The sequence below is a fragment of the Chiloscyllium plagiosum genome, unplaced genomic scaffold, assembly GCF_037043375.1.
Source record: "Chiloscyllium plagiosum isolate Xiang-an unplaced genomic scaffold, Cpla_swu_hap1 HiC_scaffold_6, whole genome shotgun sequence".
In the NCBI taxonomy this organism is placed as follows: domain Eukaryota; kingdom Metazoa; phylum Chordata; class Chondrichthyes; order Orectolobiformes; family Hemiscylliidae; genus Chiloscyllium; species Chiloscyllium plagiosum.
This window is the reverse complement of record NW_028270144.1, coordinates 104,880,763-104,907,646: the sequence shown is the minus strand read 5'-3', so window position 1 is coordinate 104,907,646 and position 26,884 is coordinate 104,880,763. Positions and strand designations below refer to the sequence as shown.

The window sequence follows — 26,884 nt, the reverse complement described above, 5'->3', positions numbered from 1 at the left end:
CACCCATCAGCGGAAACATGTTTCCTGCATCCAGAGTGTCCAATCCTTTCATAATCTTATATGTCTCAATCAGATCCCCTCTCAGTTTTCTAAACTCAAGGGTATACAAGCCCAGTCGCTTCAGTCTTTCAGCGTAAGGTAGTCCCACCATTCCAGGAATTGACCTCGTGAACCTACGCTGCACTCCCTCAATAGCCAGAATGTCTTTCCTCAAATTTGGAGACCAGAACTGCACACAGTACTCCAGGTGTGGTCTCACCAGGGCCCTGTACAGCTGCAGAAGCACCTCTTTGTTTCTATACTCAATCCCTCTTGTTATGAAGGCCAGCATACTATTAGCCTTCTTCACTACCTGCTGTACCTGCATGGTTACCTTCATTGACTGACGTACAAGAACACCCAGATCTCTTTGTACTGCCCCTTTACCTAAATTGATTCCATTTAGGTAGTAATCTGCCTATCTGTTCTTGCCGCCAAAGTGGTTAACCATACATTTATCCACATTAAACTGCATCTGCCATGCATCTGACCACTCACCTAACCTGTCCAGGTCACCCTGTAATCTCCTAACATCTTCCTCACATTTCACCCTGCCACCCAGCTTAGTATCATCAGCAAATTTGCTAATGTTATTACTAATACCACCTTCTATATCATTAACATATATTGTAAAAAGCTGCAGTCCCAGCACTGATCCCTGCGGTACCCCACTGGTCACTGCCTGCCGTTCCGAAATGGAGCCGTTTATCACTACGCTTTGTTTCCTACAAGTATTCACCAGGATATTAACCAATATTCCAGGGAAAAAATTGTCAAAATCATCCATAGGCTCTTTTCTATCCACCTAATTATGTGGATGGGAGACTGACTAATACTCCTTCAAAAGATGGCTTTCCTGGAAACATAGCATCCCTCAGTCCTGCACTGAAGTACTTGCACCATTTGCAACTCCCAGATGCTGATGTAGTCTGCATTCAGATATAGCAAGACCTGGATAATATCCAGGTTTGGAATGTTATGTGGCAAGTAACATTTGTACTATTAAATGTGTGGCAATGATCATCTCCAATAGGAGAAAATCTAACCATAGCTCCTTGATACTCAGTAGCATTATTATCACTGAATTCCCCATTATCAACATTCTGGGGTTACCATTGACCAGAAACTGAAATGTACAGCATTTTAGCATTTACAACAGACTAAGAATTCTGTGGCAAGTAACCCATCTCCTATCTCTCAAATACATGAATGCCATCTTAAAAATTTGCCTGGATGAGTGCAGCTCTGATATCACTAAAAACGATGGATACCATCCAGGACAAAGCAGCCTACTTGATTGTTGCTCCTTCAGCACTGGTGCAGAGTGGCAGCAGTACAGTATATGCTAACTACAGAATGTGCTAACTCACCAAGGCTCATCAGATGGCATCTTTCAAACTTTTGACTTGGTTCAGCTAGAAGAACAACCACCAACTGCAAGATCGCCTCAAAGGCAAATCCATTGTGAATTGGAACCACTTCACTGTTGCTGGGTCAAAATTGTGGAATCCACTTCCTAAAAGTAGTGTGTGTGTGTCCCAACAGTCCCAGGACTGCAGTGGTCACTTTCTCCAGTGCAATTAAGGATGGGCAGTAATTGCTGACCAGCCAGTGTGCCTATGCCTCATGAAGAAATTAGCAGAAAACACTATAATCATATTATTCATTTCTGTCAATCTCAGTGACAGGACTGTGAATTATACTTGTTATATAATGCATGCCACTCACAGATTTTTACTGGTAAATAATTCAGCTACAAGGAACCCTGTGGCTAATTGTTGGTGTATCATAAAGGAAACGTTGTTGAACATTACAATTGCAATTTAGCTCCCTCTCCAGGAAATACACTGAAAACAGTTACATTATATCGCTACTGGAGTAGATGGAGATTGCTGGGAACACCCACGCAGCCCAAGAATATTTTATTTCTTTAACTACGTGTTAAATATAGAGGGATTGGCACATGACAGAGTGTGAGCATAGTGTCTACTCTCTACTGAAGATGTATCACGTTCATTAACCATTGAGTACTGAATGCTTGCCTTCTGTATTTATGATATTAAAACATTATTTACTCTGTGCATCTCATTTCTAAACAATATTCAAATTTTAACTCTGGAAAATATACCAAATTAAGTGTCATTTCCACTTTGCCTTAAACATTGATCTAACTCCATAATTGCACGTTAATGCAGGGGGGACTAATTCTTTCAGGGCAGGTTCAGCACAGAAGTGCGCTCGGAAATTATGGTAATAGCTTGCATTAATTGTTCAGGTGAAAAACTTCATCCTCAAATGAAGTTACATTGACCATGAAGTATCTTTCCGTCTTTTCTCTCGTTGCTTTGTATTTCAAAACGAGTTGATTTTTAATCTTGATCTCAAAAGATGCTTTGAGAACGTTCAGAAAAACATGTTAGAAGGTGACTGGGGGAGGAGGCAGGCAGGCAGGGCAGTAACGGGTCTGGGACACTCAACGAAAATACCTGTGCCGTGATAGAAAAAGCAAACATAATGGGGAGGAGAATGTGCCTTGAAATAATACAAGTATTTGGGCTCACGGTGAACAAAGGAGAAAAAGCTTTTGACACCAGATAGGAACCTTTCGGGGACTTGGCGCTGTAATTCATTTGTAAACATGCTGAGCCCCTGGCTGAAGGCTGGTTGAGGTTAGCTGGGGGGAGGGAAATAAACATTTACTCGTGGTGATTATCAACCTGCGGTTGTAATAGAGCCAACAAGAGCCGCCTCGGGTCAATAAAACCCACAGGCGTTTGATCTGTTGAAAACCGAGCACTTAAGTATCTCTGAAATCGGGAACTTTCTGCGTGCCTGCGTTCTACAGCGAAGTGCCTTTCAATATTTGTCCAGCTCATTGGTGAACTTCGCCTTTCCAGCTCACAGCCTGGTCACACGCGGAACCTCCAGGAAAAACACCATCCCATCTCCCATTGGACAGGTACAGTACCAGGTTTCCAATGCTACTCCATGTGTACTTCGGCCAGGAACCATGGGCTCTAGATTCACCTTTACAACATCTGAACCCAGTTCAATACATTACAAAAGGCTCGAATTTAACAAATAACGGGGAGCGGGATCAGACCGGGGGGGCGGGTGGGAGTGGGACTCATCGCGTAAGCTCGTTGAGAGAGTAAGCACAAGCAGTATTGGGCCGAATGGCCTCCTCCTGTGATGTACCATATTTACACGCCCTCCATCCAACAAGACACATCAGTAACACTGCAGCTGTGGTACCCAGGCCCACAAGTGCTGGGAAATGGGATTAGAATCAGCAGGTAAATGACCGGACTGGGTGAGTACAAGAATCTTTTTTCATGCTGCACACCTCTCTCCGAATGTTCCCGCCCCCTCCCCGTGACTGCCTTCCCCTCACTATAACTGCCCCCATTCTCTATACCTGCCCCCTTTCTATAACTGCCCCCATTCTCTATACCTGCCCCCTTTCTATGACTGCCCCCATTCTCTACAACTGAAAATGTGTTGCTGGAAAAGCGCAGCAGGTCAGGCAGCATCCAAGCAGCAGGAAAAAAAGGGCATGACCCCTTCTTCAGGCTCATGCCCGAAACGTCGATTCTCCTGCTCCTTGGATGCTACCTGACCTGCTGCGCTTTTCCAGCAACACATTTTCAGCTCTGATCTCCAGCATCTGCAGTCCTCACTTTCTCCTTCTCTATAACTGCCCCATTCTCTATAATTGCCCCTCACTATAACTGCCTTCCTCTCTATAATTGCCCCCTCTCTATAACTGGCCCATTCTCTATAACTGCCCCCTTTCTATTACTGCCTTCTTCACTATAACTGTCCCCCTCTCTATAATTGCCCCCATTCTCTATAATTGCCCCCATTCTCTATAATTGCCCCATTCTCTATAACTGCCCCCTCTCCATAACTGCCCCCATTCTCTATACCTGCCCCCTCTATAACTGCCTCCTCTCTTTAATTGCCTTCTTCTCTATAACTGCCCCCTCACTATAACTGCCCCTCAATATAACCTGCCCCATCACTATATCTGCCTTCCTCTCTATAATTGTTCCATTCTCTATAATTGTCCCATTCTCTATAACTGCCACATTCTCTATAATTGCCTTCCTCTCTATAACTGCCCCCATTCACTATAATTGCCCCATTCTCTGTAACTGCCCCATTCTATAATTGCCCCCTCTCCATAACTGCCCCATTCTTTATACCTGCCCCCTATAACTGCCCCCTCTCTATAACTGCCGCATTCTCTATAATTGCCTTCCTCTCTATAACTGCCCCCTCTCTATAACTGCCCCATTTTCTATAATCGCCCCAATTTCGATAATTGCCCCCTCTATAATTGCCCCATTCTCTATAATTGCCCCCTCTATATAATTGCCCCATTCTCTATAACTGTCCTCTCTCTATAATTGCCCCATTCTCTATAATTGCCCCATTTTCTATAATTGCCCCCTCTATAATTGCCCCATTCTCTATAACTGCCCCCTCTCTATAATTGCCCCATTCTCTATAATTGCCCCCTCTATATAATTGTCCCATTCTCTATAACTGCCCCCTCTCTATAATTGCCTTCCTCTCTATAATTGCCCCATTCTCTATAATTGCCCCATTCTCTATAATTGCCCCATTCTCTATAATTGCCCCAGTCTCTATAATTGCCCCAGTCTCTATAATTGCCCCAGTCTCTATAATTGCCCCAGTCTCTATAATTGCCCCAGTCTCTATAACTGCCCCCTCTTTATAACTGCCCCCTCTCTATAACTGCCCCATTCTCTATATAATTGTCCCATTCTCTATAATTGCCCCCTCTCCATAACTGCCCCATTCTCTATAACTGCCCTCATTCTCTATAATTGTCCCCTCTCTATAATTACCCCATTCTCTATAACTGCTCCCTCTCTATAACTGTCCCCATTCTCTATAACTGCCCCCTCTCTATAACTGCCTCATTCTCTATAATTGCCCCTTCACTATAATTGCCCCCTCTCTATAATTGTCCCATTCTCAATAATTGTCCCCTCTATATAATTGCCCCATTCTCTATAACTGCCCCCTCTCTAAAACTGCCGCATTCTCTATAACTGCCCCATTCTCTTTCATTGCCTTCCTCTCTATAATTGCCCGTCTCTATAATTGCCCCAGTCTCTATTATTGCCCCTCTATAATTGCCCCAATCTCTATAACTGTCCCCTCTCTATAACTGCCCCATTCTCTATATAATTGCCCCATTCTCTATAACTGCCCCCACTCTATAACTGTCCACATTCTCTATAACTGCCCCCCTCTCTATAACTGTCCCCATTCTCTATAATTGTCCCCTCTCTATAATTGTCCCCTCTCTATAACTGCCCCATTCTCTATAACTGCCCCCTCTCTATAACTGCCCCCTCTCTATAACTGCCCCCTCTCTATAATTGCCTTCGTCTCTATAACTGCCCCCACTCTATAACTGTCCCCATTCTCTATAACTGTCCCCATTCTCTATAACTGCCCCCCTCTCTATAACTGCCACCCTCTCTATAATTGCCTTCCTCTCTATAATTGCCCCCACTCTATAACTGTCCACATTCTCTATAACTGCCCCCTCTCTATAACTGCCCCATTATCTATAATTGCCCCCCTCGCTATAACTGCCCCCTCTCTATAACTGCCCCCTCTCTATAATTGCCTTCCTCTCTATAATTGCCTTCCTCTCTATGACTGACTCCCTCTCGATGACTGCCCCCTCTCTCTCCATGACTGACACCCCCTCCACACCCCCAACCCTTCCCCAGTGACTGCTGTGGTTGGATCAGGCGAAGTTCGCCTTCACCCTCAGGGGCAGAAAGACTAGGCAACACTGGTGCCGACCAAAGTTCCCTTCAGCTCTCGCCTGGTGTGACCTATAAACAGGGCCACGTGTGGCCGCCTCTGTGGCTTTGCCCACTGTACCTCGGTAATATTTATTCTGCATTGCAGACTCAGCAATTGGATAGGAGGTTAAGATATTCATGTGAAGCATGCTGGCCGGATGAAAACCCAATGAAACGGAGATCCCAACAGAAATCCTCGGCGTCCGTTTCATGCAGTGCCCAGATTTGGACCTACAGTATCAGCACGGCGCGGAGGGTGGACAGAACAGGATGATGTTCTGTACCGAGACAGTGACTGTTCCCACTCCCTCGGCCAATCCTGCAATGTACCTGGAGCCAAATCTGGGGATCCTCCATCCAGCTAATCAAGTCAAGGGGCGGCTCGTTTATTTGTTCTGGTAAAGTGTCTGTCGTCAGTTTTTTCTGGTAAATTTGCTTCACACTGAGTCTAGATTCATTTTTGCTACCAATATTACGCCGAGTTACTGCACCCGAAGTTCCTTCAGGAGAACTGGGATCATTTTAGTGCAAGCCAGACTTTAAAAAAAAAACGATTCAATATCAGCACCCAAATTCTCTTGAAATGGTTGGATTTTCGCCAATAAGTGACCTTCCCACTTAGAAAGAAACACAGACTTGGGGTTTTCCCTCTCTTCCTCTCTGACCTGCCGAGTGTGTGGGTGTCTGTTGTCCCACTTGTTGTTGCTTGTTGTTGTTCGGCATTTCGAATTGACCTCCCTCTTCGCCCTAAACCAACACTTGCCGCCTGTTTCCCCAAAACTAAACCCAATTACAAGGAGGGCGGCAGATGGCCCTTTGTGCAGTGCAACTTTTAACTGCTGCACTCCAGGTCCACCGGAATATACAACGACGTTGCAACCGAACCAGGTTGGACAACAGACACAGAGGGATGGAAACCATCTCATATTTCAATCGTTGTTTCTTTTATATCAATGAATCAAACTTGAACTGGAACATGGAAGCTGACATCACTGTCGAGTACAAACACTTGATTATGAAGTTGTCATTCTCCCCAAATCGATTTTCAACTATTTCAGTTGATTTTCTCCCAAAGAAAAAATCCTGGAAAGGTTTGGCAAGATCCCAACACTTTCTTTCACCGAGTTTCACATGTTACATAATGTGCCGAAAGCGCTCAACTGGACTCCCGAGATTTAACCAAGAAAATATTAACGGTACCTTCCACACATCCTGTCAAATCGTGCAGTTTGACAGAAAAGACACAAACATCTAACTCCATCCGTCCCAATCCTAGCACACGAGTTATTTCCCTATAAAAGCATCTCAGTGCCGACCATCTCCGTTTTCAAAACATTAGGGGAATACAAAAAGTTGGAAGGCAATTTCCAAAACTCGTGATTTTGTTTTAAGGAATGAACCCTGCAGGTTTTATCTATCCTTTCATTCGCCGTCTGTAAAATCTCACTTAAACAACAGCAGCCGGAATGGCAGCGTTGTTTGGCGGCGCAGTGTGTGCATGGACAGTGTTGTGGACACTTCCGACCGCACCTGAACCGACCTTCATCACCTGAACAATTCTCACAGCAAGACTTTTTGCATCACTGGAGATAATGAGAACTCCGTGAGTGTGTACTAAGTCTCAGGGAGCCAAGCCAGCAGCCTGGCCCCGGCTGAAGCAAGCCCTTTATACAGTGCGGAAGTAATGAGCTCTAATCTACCTGAAAGTTCTTGAACAAAGCTGAAAGCCGGGTGATGTGCAGGCTCAGGCAACGGGATGTGCATCTGGCTTTGGAAACACTGTCGTTGGCGAGCGACTCCTCCTCCTGCTTGCGGCCAGCCAGGCTCCAGCCGGCTGTAATGCACAGGACGAGGGTCACACGGGCAGCCAGGGAACTGCACCGAGCCATGGGCTGCCAGGGTAAAAGCCTCGCGTTTGATGTCTGAAGCCGTGGGCTGATGAGTCCGTCCTGAACGCGATCACTTCTCAGTCTACTTTCTCAGACTGGGCACCAAACTCCTACCGCCGCCTCCTAGCGCTCAATTGGCTCAGTGGTGTTTGATTGACAGTCTTTGGTCCCCCCCCCCCCCGCACACAAACTCCTGGAGGTGTGCAACTCGAACACTCACTATTCATTATAGAAAACACTGAGGTCGGGGATGGGGGGAGCTGAGAAGCTAATAACTTTAGCTGGGCCCACCCTTTAACAGTCTAGTACCAGATGCTGTAAACAACTTAACGTGATGTTTAAATGTAAGTATTTTTATGCCCCCTGCCTCTGTTACGACTAAATACACTTCTGTAAAATACAGCTTCAAAGTTTCAAGCTATTTCACAAGTTACAGCTTGAATCAGAAATTGAAATTAAATCGTGATTGTAAACAATGGAAGCATTTAAAAGCAGGGCTTACTCAAAGGGTGTCCCCGAGGCAACATAAATTAGGGCAACCCCGTTTATTCACCTAGACCTCTGGCAGGTTTCTTTTGTTTTCTGAGCCCTGGAATGTTCAATTAAACTGCAACTTTTAACTTTCTCCAGTCTACCTGAAGCAGTTACGAGAGCCTCTAGAGGAGACAGAGTAACAACGCTGTAGTTTGACACAACGTGGTGTGCAAGAACAAGATGAACGAAGGCAAGAACTTGCACTTAAATAGCACCTTGCACAACCTCGGAAGCACTTTGCAGCCAATGGGAACGAGAGACCTCCAGCCACGAGTAAAAGAAATAAAAGCGACATGGAAATGCAGCGAGAGGTGCATCCCAAGCGCTTTTCTCACTGTCACCACCTTTGATATGATTTATAGTCGTTACAGGTACTGGAGTATAGTGGGAAGTGTAGTTTTGCGAGCAGTACAGGCAGATCATAGCAAGTAAGGACATAAAGATCAAAGAGTGCTTAGACAGAGTGAGGCATACACGTTACACTGCACACGTGTGCAAAGCAAGCTCAACATTATTTGAAATTAGAGAGTCCATTCATCAGTCTAATGTCAGCAGGGAAGAAGCTGTTCTCGAACCTGTTGGTGCGTGTGCCAGTTCAAGTCATTAATTGTCACAATCCTGTGGTGAGCAGTGGAGGTTGCCGGGGTCAGGAAATGCTGTCCCCAAGTTTGCAACACCCACATTTGAGCTCACAACCCCACTTCATATACCAAAGCCCACGTTGGAGAGCCCTGATTAAGGTCTGGAATGCACTACCTGCAGTGTGGCAAAGGATGATTCAAACTCAGCACTCGAGAAAGAATTAGGACATGAGAAACGATGCAAGATTAAATGGAGTAAGCAGAGAAATGGCAATAAGACAATGCTCATTTGGAGAGCTGTGTGGTCAGGATGGGCTGTAATGTGATCATGTGAAGTGCTTTAGAAATGCGGTCACTGTTATAATGTAGGGACCTGTGGCATTCAATGTGCACACAGCAAGAGTCCACAAATGGCAATGCAGTTATGATAAAACCTTTTGTTGCATTGATGTAGATTAAGAGATAAATATTCCCTGCTCCAATTAAAAGTAGGGCATGGAATCTGTCACAGACACCGGAGAGCTCCAATGTCTCATCCAAGGAACAGCATCTCTGAAGGTACAGCACTGCAGGGTCAACTTGAACTATGTGCTCAAGTCTTTAAACCCATAGTCTCCATAGCTCAGAAGTAAAGTGCAACCATCGGGCAATGGCTGGCATTCTATTATAATGAGGTCAATTTACCAGGGAGCCTCTTAGAAACCCATGACAATATCCAACTTCTGAGTATTTTAAAATATAAATGGATGTATTATATTGAATGATCAGAGAGCTTGGGAAAGTATAACTGTGCTGTATAAGCATTCACAATTCTATCACTGGAACAAAAGCACTGTAACCACACATTGTACAGCAGTCCAACCTGGGTTTGTTTGAGCCTGGACACTATAAACCAGATATTGTGTAATTTCAACTACTTCTGTAGATGCAGCAATATTAATGCCAAAAACCCAAAATGTTGCAAGCTCCTTTGCTTACCATCATTTTAAGAACAGAAAGGAATTGGCTTTTGGTGGGTAATGCAATTTATTGCTAGCCAAGACCAGTGCCAGCATGCAATAAATCCTTTCTGTATCAAGTGCTTATTTTGGGTTTAACTGTCAGTTGACCAGACACATTATTTCACAGCGTAAATAATGCCTGCAATCATGTACTTGTACAAATTACTGAGTATATATACCAGAAATACAGTGAGTAAGTCTACACATACTGTCTACTTAAATAACAGAACACACAGGTCAAAGGGTTTTTCTTCAGTGTGTTTTAAGTCTTCAGTAGGTAATCACAATTAAGCAAAACCTATAACAGCAACTCCTGTCTACCACCAAGTGATCTTGAACATTCAGTAACTACCCATCATATTATACCAGTAATGTTCTTGTTTGGTCATTGTTGAATGTAGAGTTTTAATTATCTTTATGTACGATGGAGAGGTTGCATTATTCATGATGCTGAAAATTACGTAAATATTTCAGGAATCAAGACAATGAGAAATATTCAGAACGAGCAGGGTTAGAGGATGGTGAGAATAGCTGGACTCAGGCAAGGGATGGAATAAAGCTGAAAACATAAGGAAAAGGAGGAGGAAAATTGAGGAACGGGGAAAGAGTCAGTTTTCCTACCCTCCCACGGGCTGGAAGAATGGACAAGCAGTTAACCCAATTTTCTTCCCGTGTGCAGTAGGGTTCTGCCCTGGTGTGATTCAATAGTCAGCAGTCATTGGCTAGAGGAATTTCCAGGCAAGTTTTTTTCACATAGAGGAGAGTGTCTGCTGTAGATTTCTACTGATTTATTTATAATGGAAAGCCTTCGTCTCTTGAGGAAATAAGCCTTGTTTCTTCTGAGTATTACCATACATGGCTCAATTCCTCTTGTAAGCAATTTAAAAAACACAATTAGATCATTCCTCAAACTTCAGAATTAAAGGAATATAAGGTAATGTGTCTTCATTATTTAACCTTTTAAACCCAGCTAACATACTAGTGAATTTGTTTTGATTCCCTTCCAAAGCCAATGTATCCTTCCTGAGATCAATCCTAAAATTGAACACAGTATTCCAGATGTTGTGTAACCGAGGCTCAGTTCTTGGTTTTAGATTCCAATACCTACTTAAGAAAATAGCCAATATTCAATTGATTTCTTTGCTTGAATTGAATTTATACTAATGCCTTCTTATTAAGCTTATTTTAGACTTAGTTCTTTGTAATTACTTTTTTGTGATTATTCATTCACGGGATGTGGATGTCACTGGCTAGGCTAGCATTTATTGCCCATCCCTTAATTACTGATAAGCCACATTGCTATGGGTCTGGAGTCACATGTAGGCCACATCAGATAAGGGACAGCAATTTCTTTCTCTAAAGAATGTTAACTTTCACTCCATCATATTTAAATATGGAATTCTCAATGAAGCAATAGTTACCTAGAGATTGGATAGAAGGGCACTGAAAATTAAACAATAAAACAAAAATTAATGATTCTGTTGATTGGTGATTGGTTAGCAGGAAAGAATGTTAATGCTTGTCACGTTGTGATGTTTGATTTGTATGAGAGTGCAATGCAGGTGTTTATTAAGGTACTATTTTAGGTTCAGGTGCATAGAAGTCTGTTGTTCTGATTACCGTTTAAAGAGCATTTAATATAATGAGGCTGTTATATAATATTAACTCCACAGGAGACATGAGCTAAATGAGCAGACTTTGGCGACATTAATTGGGGGATATTTATTTACTGAGACACTGAAAGAATGCCTTGCTGTATCATAGGCAATGCTAGGGGTTTTATTACATCCACTCTGACAGAGACAACACTTCATCTAAAAAAATGGCATTTTTGACTATGTTGCACTCCCACACTTATAGTGTTGTGATTCCAACCTACGAGATAACTAGAATAGGGTGGGACAAAACCAGGGAGCAAAATAAAGTGGGAACGAGAAAATGAACCCTACTACAAAAGAGAGGTAGAGCCTTTGAGAAGTGCTAAGATGCGGGAGTGCACTTTGTGCAAGGGAATTGTTGGCATTTCAAAATGCTTGTCACTGGAGTTGAAATTGATAGGATATTAGGAGGGTGTCAGAGACATTGAGATTTTAACTAATTAGGAATGGTTTTACCTTTTAACAGTGGTAGAAGCTTTTAATGATGCAGAGATGGAAAGTTCTATATTGCCAACAGAGCAGCTGAGGGGCTAGTAACTAAACTTGGAATTAGAAAGTATACTGCAGATCTGCACAGCCTGATGACTTCAGACCAGGAGACTCCAGGATGCTAACATAATGGAAAGTCATGAATCCCTTGTTGAGCAGGATTGTAGCAGTGCAGAAAGCCACATTCAAAGGATAACAACGATGGTAGAACAGAACATTACAGTGTCATTCCTCAAGGGAATTAGGATCACTCTTGTAGACAAAACAGTGGTGTTTGGTAAAGCAAACACTCAAAGTGAATCATGTCTTCCTGAAGAACTACAATCGCACATATGTACACAGCAATCTTTTTAAAAACATGCTTGAACTTAGAATATCTTCAGTTCCATCCCCACCAGACAATAGCCAAATTTTGTAGATAAAGAGAGTTTTGCAAGTATTTTAGGGCAGAGGTTGTTGAACTGTCTTTGGATGATCTGCCAGATGTATGAAATCAGAAGATGGTGTCATATCCCCTGTTTAGTGACCAGAACATTATATCAGTTCAGTGCAACTGGACAATTTTCTTGAGTTTAGAGTGTTTGGTGTGACAAAGGGACCTTCAAACTAGCCGAGTTAAGCTCAGAACATGGCAAAAGAATTAGTTTGTTTATTATGAGCTGCAACATCACAAATGCATTACAAAATGTGTTTACAATTTCAATATCATGTAGTGACCAGGGAAAATTTTCCACCTCCCCTCCACATTGTCTGAACTCATTAAGCACAGTTTAAAAATGGTCCAACATTCAATAAATTCATCTAACTTTAACAGGACATTAAATATCCCGTACTTTTTATTTTATAAACAATGCAATTTACCTGAGTGCGTGCTCATGATTGTATATTATAGACCTCTGACATGACATTCCTTTTGGATTATTCTATTTCACACTAACAGTGAAGTAGATGTTTCCATTTTCCTTTGTATATGATTCATTTCAATTCCCTGTCAACTGCTCTGCTGATTTTAGATGGCCTTTCATTGTCCCAGCAATTTCAGAAAGAAAAGAGCAGGGAACTATGAATCAAATTTTACTTAAGTCTGGCAACTACTGTCCAAATGTTCCAATTTTGAAATGAAATGTTTTAATAACTAATTTCAATTTTGATGCTCTCATCTCCCTTCCTCTATCCATTTGCCAACACTGTTTATTTAGCATATTATATCGTGAGTCATTTCACTTTAAAAAAAAAATGGAACTAAAGCTGAGAGACCAACCCACACCTACACTTATTATCTTATTCTCCTTTGCAGGTCAGACAGAATTTCCATTCGATCCATCTCGATTTCAATTTTTTATATATAAATTGAATGTAACAACAACAAACAATGACCTGCAGTTATATAATCACATTTCACATAGAAAAACGTTTCAAGATGTTTCACAGTAAGCTTTAAGGCAAAACAGATGCTAAGCCAAAGGAGAGATTAAGAAAGGAGGACCATAAACATGGTCAGAGATACAGATTTTATGAATGTCCTTCAAGAGGGGAGGTAAAGAGGCAAAGGGGTTTTAGGAAAGAATTCACATTCTTAGGCCTTAAGCACCTGAAGGCACAGGGACTAATGGTGAGGCAAAGAGAGAAAAGTATACAACAGATTTCGAAGCTCCTTGGATGCTGCCTGAACTGCTGTGCTCTTCCAGCACCACTAATCCAGAATCTGGTTTCCAGCATCTGCAGTCATTGTTTTTACAACAGTCAGGAGTCAAGTATAGAGTTCAGGAAAGGGGGAGGTTTCCAGCATTTGACAAGGTTACAAAAATATGATGGAATTTAAATACAATGATTTAAATTTTAATGTTGAGATATTGGGCACCAGGGGCAAATGTATATTTGACAGGACAAGGAGATGAGCAAGTAGCACTTCAGGGAGTACTTGATCAAAGCAACAGAATTTTAGATAATTTGGCTTAGAGATAGTAGTGTGTGCTTCACTGGCCAGATAACATTGGCATATTCAAATGTGAAGACTGCAGAGACTTGTACAAGGAGTTCAGATCTGGGGTGGCTGATATAGCGCTGGTGGAAAACAATGCTACACACGTGAATATTGAGTCACAATTAATTAGAATGGACGGCTTTGAGGTATGTAGGGAACAGGTGTTGGAAATTCTGGAAAGGTAATAAATAGATAAGTCCCCTGGGCCTGATGGCATTTATCCTAGGATTCTCTGGGAAGCAAGGGAGGAGATTGCAGAGCCATTGGCCTTGATTTTTATGTCCTCGTTGTCTACAGGAATAGTGCCAGTAGACTGGAGGAGAGCAAATGTGGTTCCCTTGTTCAAGAAGGGGAGTAGGGATAACCCTAGTAACTATAGGCCGGTGAGTCTCACTTCTGTTGTGGGCAAAGTCTTAGAGAGAATTGTAAGGGATAGGATTTATGAACATCTGGATAGGAATAATGTGATCAAGGATAGTCAGCATGTTTTTGTGAAGGGCAGGTCGTGCCTCACAAACCTTATTGAATTCTTTGAGAAGGTGACTAAGGAGGTAGACGAGGGTAAAGCGGTAGATGTGGTGTATATGGATTTTAGTAAGGCGTTTGATAAGGTTCCCCATGGTGGGCTATTGCAAAAAATACGGAGGTATGGCATTGAGGGTGAGTTAGAGGTTTGGATTAGGAATTGGCTGGCTGGAAGAAGACAGAGGGTAGTAGTTGATGGTAAAGGTTCATCTTGGAGTGCAGTTACTAGCTGTGTTCTGCAAGGATCTGTTTTGGGACCATTGCTGTTTGTCATTTTTATAAATGACCTGGAAGAGGGGCTAGAAGGTTGTGTGAGCAAGTTTGCGGATGATACGAAAGTCGGTGGAGTTGTTGACAGTGAGGAAGGATGTGTCAGGTTACAGCAGGATATAGATAAGTTGCAGAGCTGGGCAGAAAGGTGGCAAATGGAGTTCAATGTAGATAAGTGTGAGGTGATTCACTTTGGTAAGAGTAACAAAAAGACGGGGTACTGGGCTAATGGTCGGATACTTGGTAGTGTGGATGAGCAGAGGGATCTTGGTGTCCATGTACACAGATCTCTGAAAGTTGCCACCCAGGTAAATAGTGCGGTGAAGAAGGCTAATGGCATACTGGCTTTTATTGGTAGAGGAATTGAGTTCCGGAGCCCTGAGGTCATGTTGCAGTTGTATAAGACTCTGGTGCGGCCGCATCTGGAGATTTGTGTGCAGTTTTGGTCGCCATACTATAGGAAGGATGTGGAGGCACTGGAACGGGTGCAGAGGAGGTTTACCAGGATGTTGCCTGGTATTGTAGGAAGATCGTATGAGGAAAGGCTGAGGCACTTGGGGCTGTTTTCATTGGAGAAAAGAAGGTTTAGGGGTGACTTGATAGAGGTGTACAAGATGATTAGGGGTTTAGATAGGGTTGACCATGAGAACCTTTTTCCACATATGGAGTCAGCTATTACGAGGGGGCATAGCTTTAAATTAAGGGGTGGTAGGTATAGGACAGATGTTAGGGGTAGATTCTTTACTCAGCGAGTTGTGAGTTCATGGAATGCTCTGCCAGTAGCAGTTGTGGACTCTCCCTCTTTATGGGCATTTAAACGGGCATTGGATAGGCATATGGAGGCTAGTGGGCTAGTGTAGGTTAGATGGGCTTGGATCGGCGCAACATCGAGGGCCAAAGGGCCTGTACTGCGCTGTATTCTTCTATGTTCTATGTTCTATGTTCTACGTGGAAGCTCCTCCGTCTTTACGATGGGAAGGAGGAGCTGGTCAGAATGTCAGTTTCAGTTAGGGATCAATCAAGGCATCACAGTCTGATTCAGCTCAGGATAATGTAGACAAGTTCACATTGCTGGTAAAGGCTAATCCCATGTCTTCAATTGTTGTCACAATGTGATACCATGAAAATGAGGAACAGGAGGGGACAAAGGGAGACTAAGGTGTTGTTAGTTTGAACATAGGACAAGAAGTCATCATTGTAGATGCTCTGGATACAAGCAGATAGACAACCTCACAAGCAAGAGCAGCAAGCTGAACAAGGGATGAAGTGTAGAAAGAAAAGGATGTGATTGAAGATGCCATGGATTGCAGAGCAATTGAGGAAGGTAATTTCATTTCCTTCAAATGTTAAATATGACAAAGAGGCTTGCTCACTTTCTCCAACATCAACTTTGAATATATCACCAAGAATCATAGGATCCCTACAGTGTGGAACAGGCCCTTCAGCCCAACAAGTCCACACCAACCCTCTGAAGAGTAACCTACCCAGACCTATTTCTCTACATTTACCACTGACTAATGCATCTAACCTATACATTCCTGAATACTATGGGCAATTTAGCATGGCCAACTCACCTAACGTGCGCATCTTTGGATTGTGGGAGGAAACCGGAGCACCCGGAGGAAACCCACGCAAACACAAGGACAATGTACACAGTCACCTGAGCCTGGAATTGAACCCGGGTCCCTGGCGCTGTGAGGCAGCAGTGCTAACCACTGAGCCACCGTGCCACTCAAAGAAGCACCTTAGCCACAATCAAGGAGAATGTCTTTTATGAGTTTAGTTAGGTCATTTTCAGTGATGTGGAAGGGACAGAATCATGATTCAACTGAATTCACACAGGAAACTGGAGGACAAAGCAACAGGACCTGGCAGAAACAGTAGTTTCTAAAATTTTGGACAGAAAAGAAGATTAGAGATTGGAGGTAATTAACAATCATTGATTTTATTGCAACATATTCAGAAGCATTATAACTCAATGAAGGAGAATTGGATTTTTGCTAAGAAGGGCTTTTTGTGATCTACATGAGCCATCATACATGGAAAGCCCTTGTTACTGAACCACTGGTAAATCCAAACAGCTACCTTCCTTTTGCTGTATTGTACTACACATGATTTTAAAGTTCCTTGAAACTTCATGCAGCATAAATGGGTTAATAGCTATTCATTTCAAAAATAAGACAGAAAGTACAAGGTTACGTCCTGAAACTTCAAAATGCAAAAGCTCACTAAAATCGTGACAGATGAACTATAAGCAATAAAGCAATGACGTGCAGTTATATAACGCTTTTAATGTTGTAACATATTCCAAGGCACATCAGAGTACTGTAAGACAAAAATTAGCAGAAAATATCATGAGTTATTTATAACGGTGGTCACAAAACCTGAAGAAAGAGATAGGTTTTAAGGAGGACAGATCAGCAGAGATTTAGGGAGAGAATTTTAGTGCTTGGGACCTAGACCACTGAAGAATGGCCACCAAATTATTGAGTGAAGAGAAGGCCAGGATGAAAGAAACACAGAATAAAATGGTTTGGAAAGGAATATAGGCCCATAATACATTCCTATGTGAATGAGCTTCAAAGATCATACCCGTTTATTTATTAAGTTCATTTGAATTTAGTGTGGTAACATACAACTGCCATCTCTCCCCTTGGAGAGATAGATCCTCAGGGAATAGCAGTGGGATGCCCCCATGCAATTATCTTATTGATAGCTTCCTCACATCATTACCTGTGATATACCAACCTGCAGAAACCACACACATTTCCTACTGGGCCTCTTTCCCAGTAGGACAATATTTCTGCTTTGTTTTACTGCTAAATTCAATACCCTGCTAAATTCACAAGTCCTGTGTTTTGTAATTAATTTGCTGAATACAGGTTTTAAAAAGGATTTCAAATAAAATTGGCCTCTCTATTAAGGAGAGTAATTTCTCTCTATTGATTCTTTCTATGCCCCTCAGGCCTTTTTATACCTCAGCCAGATCCCCCCTTCTCAATCTAAGGAAAACAACCCCGATTTATCTAGTCTCTCTTCATCACTGAATCACTCTAGCCCAGGCAACATCCCTGGTGTTTCCCTTTTACACCCTCTATGAAACAATCACAGCCTTCCTTTAATGTGGATGCCAGAACTGCACATAGTACTCCAGTTGTGAGCTCACTAACATTGCATGCAACTCTATTATTAATTCCTTGCTGTTGCATGCAATGCCTTGACTAATAAAGACAAGTGTACCAGATGCCTTCTTACCATCTTACCGATCTGATTTGCTGCTTTCCAGGATCTGTGATGCACACCAAATTCATTCTGATCCTCTGTCCTTCCTAGGGTACTACCATTCATTGTGAATTTCCTTGCCTTGTTTATCCTTCTATTTTGTCCTCCTAAAATGCATCACCCCATACTTTTCAGGATTAAATTCCATTTGCCACCATTCAACCTAACTAACCAGACCATCTATATTGTCTTGTAATCTAAGGCTCTCCTCCTCACTATTTACCACACCACCAATTTTCTGCATTCTCTGCAAACTTACTGCTCACACCTCTGACAATTGTGCCTAGATCGTTAACGTACACAACAAACAGCAAATGCCCAGCAACAAACCTTGTGGTACATGATTGAACTCAGACATCCAGTCACAAAAAAATCCCTTCGACCATCACTTTCTGATTTCTGCCACTAAGCTAATTTTGGATCCAATTGTCAAGTTACCCTGATTCCATGGGCTCTTAGCTTCTTATCCAGTCTGTGATATATATCTTGCCAAAAGCCTTCATGAAGTCCATGTAAACTATGCCAACTGCTCTCCCCTCACCTACACACCTAGTCACCCTTGAAAAATGTATTCAATTTTATTTCACATGAAATCTCCTGACTAAGCCATGCTGACTATCCTTAATTAATCCTTACCCTTCCAAGTAGAGATTAATTCTATCCATCAGGATTTTTTTCCAATACTTTTCTGAGCACAGATGTAAGATTCTTTGGCATGTAGTTCCCTGTTTTATCCCTACCACCATTCTCCAGTAATAGCACCACATTAGCTGTCCTCCAGTCCTCTGGCATCCATCTCTCTTGTAGCCAGAGAGGATTTGAAAATTAATGCAGTCATAGAAATGCTCTCCCCCTGCCACATTCACCACTTTCTTGGCTTCATTCTCTAAAATTAGGTCTAGCTCCTCCTTTTATTATAGGACTTGCTATGCGCTGGCTTGAAAAGCTCTCCTGGACATTTTTAAGAATTCTGTCCTCTTTGAGCCTTTCATACTTTGTTAATATTGGGCAATTTGTAATCCCCTACTTTTATTATCCAATTATTTTTATATTTCTGAGATTTGCCTACATATTTCTCCCTGATTGTTTGGAGGTCTTCCGTCCACACCCAGCAAAGTGATTTTGTTGTTAAGTTCATAGAATCATAAATCCTTATAGTGTGGAAGCAGGCCATTCGGCCCACAGAGTCCACATGGACGCTCCAAAGAGCATCCCACCCCGACATAGCCCCCTACTCCATCCCTGTAACCCACAATGACTACGGCTAATTCGCCTCATCTACACATCCCTACCAGACTCTATGAACAATTTAGCATGGCCAATCCACCTAACCTGCACATCTTTGGAATGTGGGTGGAAGCCAGAGCACCCGGAAACCCATGCAGACGCTGAAAGAATGTGCAAACTCCACACAGATAGATGCACAGTTGCCCGAGGCTGGAATTGAATCCAGGTCCCTGGTGCTGTGAGGTGGCAGTGCTAACCACTGAGCAACTGTACTGCCTCATAAAAGTTCTACCTATATGCCCGATTTGAAGAAGCATCTAAGCTGTCATCCCTCCATACTGCAGCACTGATTCCTTGATCAATACTGTAATGCTAACTCATCTCTTACAGCCCACCATTATGCCAAAATATTCCATACTGTGTAATAGTGAGCTGACAGTCTCATCCCTCCCTCAGCTATATTTTCTTGATAGCAATGATGTCACATCCTATATGTTAATCAACACATTTGCCTTACAAGACTCATTGCATTAAAATAAAGGCCATCTAGCCTTACCATTCTCCTATTTGTGCTAACTTGGCTATATTTGCACTGCATTCCAGCCTGACTTGGTTCTCCTTCTATAGTTGTCCTATTGTATTTCCACTGCTCATCCCAGTCCACTTTATCCATATTTACTTCTCCTCGGACCGGTTTCTAACACCCTATGTCTTGTTCAGGGTCAGTAATAAATACATACGTACAAATCACTACCACAAGGGCACGTTGGATGGGCAATAAATGCTAGACTGACATTCCATAAATGAAAAACAAAGAAGTAAAACAGGGAAATTAAGATAATTAAAATAGGTGCATATTGTAGCGTGATATTCCCCGAAGCTCAAGCCAATGTAGATGTCTGATAACTTACCCAGACACTTACATACACACACAGAGACACACATATAATCACACACATACACAGTGTTAATTAAAAGAAACCCAATGAGAATTACTCGTGATAAGTTCACATTAATTTCAAATAACGAAGCCCATTTTAGTTTACTATTAAAATGACTTTTGCTCCGAAAGGACTTTTAATCTAAAGTATGTCATACTAATGTGAACAGAATAGTTCACCGGAATCTGGGGATTAAATCAATACCAATTATGTTGAACGACTATCCTCTGATCAATATTAGTTCACATTAAATAACTCTTGTGGAAGTAAAACAAGAATAACTTTCCAGCCTTGTAGCTTTCTGGAATCGTGTTTTGCCGGACGTTCGGATGCGAAGATTGTGAAATGACCTCCAAAAATAAAAATCCGGTTAAACAGTGTCTTTGATTTTTTTTTTCGCAACGTGAGGCATGGGCTCTGTCAAAACAGGGCAATGTAGCAGAAAAGGACGCCGCACTGTGGAGAAAAACTGAAACTTCCCTCGCGCCTAAACTGGTGGAAAGGCAACACGTCGCGATCAGCAAAAGGAGGAAAAATAAGTCACACCCAATCAAATCATAAATCGTTACATTCTCTGCTGAGATACCTAGGATCTAAAAGTGGAAGCCTTTCCGGTTATTTTGTATTTTCGTTGTTACTAACTAAATTCAGTTGATGCACTGTGCTCTGATTTCAATAAAGATGTGTCCTTTTGGAAGTTCAATATCATTTCGACACCTTAATAACGTCTTTGAAGCAAACTGGAGCAGCAAAGGTTGAGATGGGACCTGATAGAAGTGTGTAAGATTATAATCGGCAAAATTGGGGGATAGGAAGGCACTTTATCCATTATTAGAGGAATCAGTAATCCAGGAGCAGAGATTTGAAGTCAGTTACAGAAGGTTAAGAGGAGAGTTGAGAATAGTTTTCACCCAGAAGATGGTGAGAGTTTAGAATTGCCTGGCTGAAAGGGTGGTTAAATCGGAAACTCTGGCAACATTGAAGCACTATTTAGATATACACTTGCATTGTCATAGTCTCCTGGGCTAAAGCTGGAAAATGGGATTACTGTAGTCAGATCTTTGTTGGCCAGTGGAACAGGATGGGCCAAATGGCCTTCTTCTGTGATGTAAATGAGTTTATGCAAATATGTATAATGTTCTTAGTTGTTGGAAAAGAGAACTCTATCCTCATTAGGAAGACAGGAACGATTAACTGAACAGTCTGGTACATTTGGGATTAAGTTTGGTGTGGTACATTTTGGCAGGAAAACTAATAAACACTAAATGGCAATAATTTAAACCAGGTGGCCTTAGGTATTCAGGTGTACTGTATAAATCTTTAACATCAAAGGATACATTGACATATACTTAAATATAGCTCATGAGACTCCAGCTATTATCAATAAGGCCACAGACTGAGAAAGAAAAGTTAATGCCACATCTTTGCAAGTAGTTTGTTCAGTCACAACCAGAACATAGGAGCTGATTCCACAGTCAAGCACTCATAGTGCTGAAGACAAATCCAGCACCAGTGATGGCCAAGGAATATCTTTTTAGTAGAATGGGAAATAAATGAGACAGTGTGAGTGAAGACAATAGACAGTGCTTTAAAAAAATGAATTGAAATCCGAGAAAATGCCATTAGAAACCCAGAGGCTGTTGGTCTTCAGGAGAAAGTAAAGAAATACAAATGGCTAAGGGATTTAATAGGAGTGTTCATAATTTTAAGGAGTTGATCAAGTATCATTTCTCCTGGACAATTAGTTGTTAATAAACATACATAACTTAAAGATAATCACTAAAAGAATGCAGGAAAGTGAATGGGGAAAGGTGTTTCATTCAGAAAGGTGCTAGGAAAATGGGCTAAGAATATTCCATTCTTATGCATTTGGAGCCTCTTCAATTAACAAGATGATGTTTATGAAGGACTCACATATTCAACGAGAAGTTCACTGTTTGCCAGGTTTCTACAGGAATTACCCCATTGAACTGAACCCCCCTCCATCGGACAGTGTGTTCAGTTTGTACTGAAGTGGTTTTTGGTCACTCACAGGTTTGTGCCCCAACCAGCTGGATTATGAACAATCTAGTCAAGCTTCCTGTGACATTGTACACAACAGGAAGAATGAGCAGAAACCACATAGTGCAGGGCTGTATGAATGGGGTGCAGATTGAGGGGCAAAGTTTCTCAGCAGTAGGCTATATCCGTAGAGGGTTATCAAGGTGCAGGTAGAGTCATAGAGATGTTCATCATGGAAATAGATCCTTTGGTCCAACTTGTCCAGGCTGACCAGATATCCTAAATTAATCTAGTCCAATTTGCCAGCACTTGGCCCATATCCCTCTAAAGCTTTCCTAGTCATATAACCCTCAACATGTTTTAAATGTTGTAATTATACCAGCCTCCACCACTTCTTCTGACAGCTCATTCCACACACGCACCACCCTCTGTGTGAAAAAATTATCCCTTAAGTCCTTTTAAATCTTTCCCCTCTCACCCTAAACCCTCTAGCTCTGGACTCCCCCAGCCGAGGGAAAAGACCTTGTCTATTTAGCCTATTCATACCCGTCATGATTCTGCTCGAGAACAGATTTCTAGGAGTGCTGCAGTACCCTGGAATCCCACTTTGCACACTAGTATCCAGAAGGCTAAACTACCATTGCAGCATCTGAGTATATTCCAGTTTACCATTCTGTTGGATAGATGCTTCTTGGGCTGGAATGGAAGCTGAGACATTTTCCACCAGATGTTGCACAGTGCTTGGTTCAACAGTGTGCATCTGAAAAGAGGAGCCCATTCCATCTCAGAAAGGATGGGCTCCAAGCCTTGTACAAGGCCAAGTTAGTACCAGTCCCAACCATTCTCCTTGACAATGAACATTCCCGGCTCTCCCAATACTAGTCCAGTGACATTATCACAATGCCAACATTGTGCCCATTTGCCAGCATTTGCAAGCTGTGAGATGTGAATCTGGCCTCAGCAACAGTGAAAATTGTATGAGGCTGAGCTGGAACTATGAAAACACAAAATGGCACAAATAATCAGCAAGTCAGAAAGCATCTGCAACAGGAGAGACATGGAGAACATTTCAGAAATAGAAACAGAAATTGCTTGAAAATCTCAGCATGTCTGGCAGTATGTGTGGAGAGAAATCAGAGTTTTGAAGAAGGGTCACTGGACCCGATATGTTTAACTCTGATTTCTCTCCACAGATGCTGCCAAACCTGTTGAGATTGTCCAGCAAATTCTGTTTCTGTTTTGGATTTTCAGCATTGACAGTTCTTACAGTTTCTTTAACATTTCAAGTCATTGGTCTTTCATCAGAATTGAGGTACATCATCACAACTGATAAAATAGAGAAACTAGGAGAATGGAATGGAGTCCTAACAGGAAGTAGGGAATAAGTAAGCAAAAGAGAAAATGCTGGAAAATCTCAGCAGGTCAAAGGGTCAGTTAGACTTGAAACGTCAGCACTTTTCTCTCCTTACAGACGCTGCCGGACCTGCTGAGATTTTCCAGCATTTTCTCTTTTGGTTTCAGATTCCAGCATCAGCAGTAATTTGCTTTTACCCAGGGAATAAGTAAGACTAGTCACGGTAACTATGGGAGTAAATAAACCGATAGTATTTGTCCCCAGAAACGGAGATGCCAAAGTTAAGGAAGGAGACAGGAATGGACTCTGTGAAGGTAACAGAAGGGTGGAAAATGGAAGCAGCATTAATTATATGTATTGGTTCAGGTTGAGAGCAGATGTAATCACCAATGCCCGAGAAAATGAGCTAGGGGAAGAGGCCAAAAACAGGACTGGAATAAGGAATGTTGCAAAGATCTCACAAGAAGAAATGGTATAATTAGGACCAATGCAGGTACCCCAAGCAACACTGTCTATGCACTTTACTATTAGTATGTGTCATGAATAACCAAAATTGTTGGTAGCTGAGTGATGGGAGTGGCAAACTCGGCAGTGGCTTAGGCTAATTGTGCATCTAGTAGGATACTGGATGCACTCACTAGCTGACCATTTATGTGAGAGCAATAAAGTTTTCCTGCACTGCACCATGCTGTAGGAACAATATTCGTGTATTTTTCCTTTGGATTGCCTCTGTGTCCTGACCAAGTGCCTAATGGTTCCACTGTCCCTGTTGATGATGCAATCCCGCTTCCATCCCACTTCATTTATCAAAAAAAAGACAAATCATTTTTCAATGTAATGATGAAAATTTGGGTCATATTTGTACTGGATAGTGAATAAGTTCTGACAGTCTATCAATCCTGAGTCAGAATGTAGGAACCAGACAAAATTTGAAGATGCGAAAACTGAATTCTGCTGCACAAGACTGCCATCCAAACCTTGTAGCAGAGTCCACTCATTTCTCTCAGTTATTCATTTGTATACTGATCCACCTGACGGCTGAGCAGTTCTCTCAGTTCAAATTTATACATTCCTATCCAATCTCATGTTATTTATGTTAGAGACATGCTAATTGAAACTTCCTCTTTACATCTGGTGTTCTGGGTTCCAAGTGACAAAATTCCTGTAAACTCAATAATCAGCTGCTGTAATTTTGATTCCTTCATTTGTCAGCTTCATCATAGGTCTGATATTCCCAGCTTGAGTGGCTATCAGATAGTTAGTGAAAGCTAGGCTCATTAGTTCTGTTCGTTCAACCCTTCAAAATTAACTGAGTAATAATTGACCATTGACAGATGACTGGTGCTATTACATTTTGACACCATAGGGATTCACTTAGAATTTGTTCAATGGTATAGAGTGTTGAGCTACATAGAATTAAGTTAGTTTAATTCCTGACAAAAGGCAGCAAATTGCTATTTGATTCTTTTACTGAAAAGCTGGTCATTTAATTTTTTTTCAATCTGGCAATAGTGTTACAATGGATTACAGCTGCTTGTAACAATGGGCTGAGTAAGCAGAAATCTGTCCTAGTAAAGGCAGTGACATAAACTAAATTGAGGTCATGGCTAGTTTCAGCACACGAGAGGCAAACTGTTTAGAAATAGAACAGCACAGAGACTTTTTTTAATGGGGAAACTAGGTAATCATGTGAGGGAGATGGTTACAAGGATCGATTTAGATGAGAAAACGATGGGAGGAGGCTTAGGCTGAATATAAACATTGGCAGAGACCGTGACAAGAACACAAACCGATCCGTTGAGTCTATTCTGCCATTCAATAAGATCATGATTGATCTGATTATGGCCTTATCTCCATTTTGCTGACAGCCCCTCAGCAGCTTCCCTCCTTCCATAACCCTCAACTCCTGTGTAAATGAAATATCTGTCCAACTTAGATTTTACTATAATGAGTGATCAAACCTCCACAAGGAAAGATAACTCCAAACAGTAACAACTCCAAACAGATCATTCCCAACATCAGTCATACGCTAAATCTCACCCTGCATTCTGATACCTATTTCATATGACCCTTTCATGGTCCCTTATATCTTTATTGCCCTCACAACACATTCTCATTCCGTGTTCTGCTGTATTCTCCATTTCCCCTCATACCCCATAACACCTCTGTACCTTCCCTGCTCCCTTCTCCACTCGCCACAACCTCATAAACCTGATACATACTCTCCATGCTCCCTCTATGCCCTAGCCACACATCCATTATTAACTATGAGCTTATCTTTGTAATAGATACTTTTAAAAGCCTTTAATACTAATCCAGCTGTAATTCAAACACTCTTCGTTTTGAAATAAAATCTCTTATTCGTAAATAATAAATATCACTCAAGTGATGAACTTTCAAAAACAATCTCATATTTAGTAACCACATCATAACTAGATAATTCTTTACCAATCTCTTAAAATTACTGAACAAGATCCAAGCACAGGCCTGCCTGCTGAGATAAATAGTTTTGTAGAATTCAAAACTCAGCCAAGCATTCATAATAGGCACAGTTGTCAAAACAAACCAGTACTAATGCAAACAATGGAATCAATAGAAATAGTAGGAACAGACAGTCCCATTTTGGCTAGGCAAGCATTTATTGCCCAATTTTAGTTGTCTTTGAGAAGGTGGTGCTGGACTGTCTTATTGAACTGCTATAACTCCATTTGGTGTAGGTAGATCAACAATACTGTTAGGAAGGGAGTTCATGATTTTGGCCCAGCAACACTATAGGAATAGTGATATATTCCCAAGTCTAGATCATGAATAGCTTGGAGGGGATATTGATGTTTGTGCTGTCCTTGTTATTCTAGTAGTCATGCTCATGAGTTTTGAAGGTGAACTCTCTACCAGATGGCCTGCTCATCAAAGCAATCCATGGGTAGTGGCTATGTTTTTAGTCTCCAAGCGAAAGTTGCTACAAGGTGGGTTCAATGTATAATGACTATTTGTGGTGCTTTTTTGCGTATTGTTGTCACCACTTGTTGCTGTACTTATCTGATTTATCTCAGAGCAATGCATAGCTTAGCTAATTCTAAATCAAAAGTTTGTTTACAGAACTTTTAATCCATATGTGGGCTTTGAAGGAGGCCCAGGTATTCTCTAGCGTCTTCTCTCCTTCTATGGAATCAGTGACTTGACTCCATTCATATGTTTAGGCAATCAAACATCATTATATAAATCATGAACAGATTAGCTTAATCAACTACAGT

General features: G+C 41.8%; 1 protein-coding gene across 3 annotated transcripts in view; it reads right to left on the bottom strand.

Moving 5' to 3' along the window:
• anos1 (anosmin 1) overlaps nucleotides 1-7,867 on the bottom strand; it is a 208,682-nt gene extending 200,815 nt beyond the window's left edge. The window contains exon 1 of one of the 3 annotated variants that reach the window (XM_043692163.2): nucleotides 7,595-7,867. In XM_043692163.2, the coding sequence (XP_043548098.1) occupies nucleotides 7,595-7,783 (189 nt within the window). In that variant the 5' untranslated portion in view covers nucleotides 7,784-7,867. The remainder of the gene's footprint in view (nucleotides 1-7,594) is intronic. The other 2 variants (XM_043692162.2, XM_043692161.2) reach the window with 2 other exon arrangements.
• Nucleotides 7,868-26,884: the final 19,017 nt, after the last annotated feature.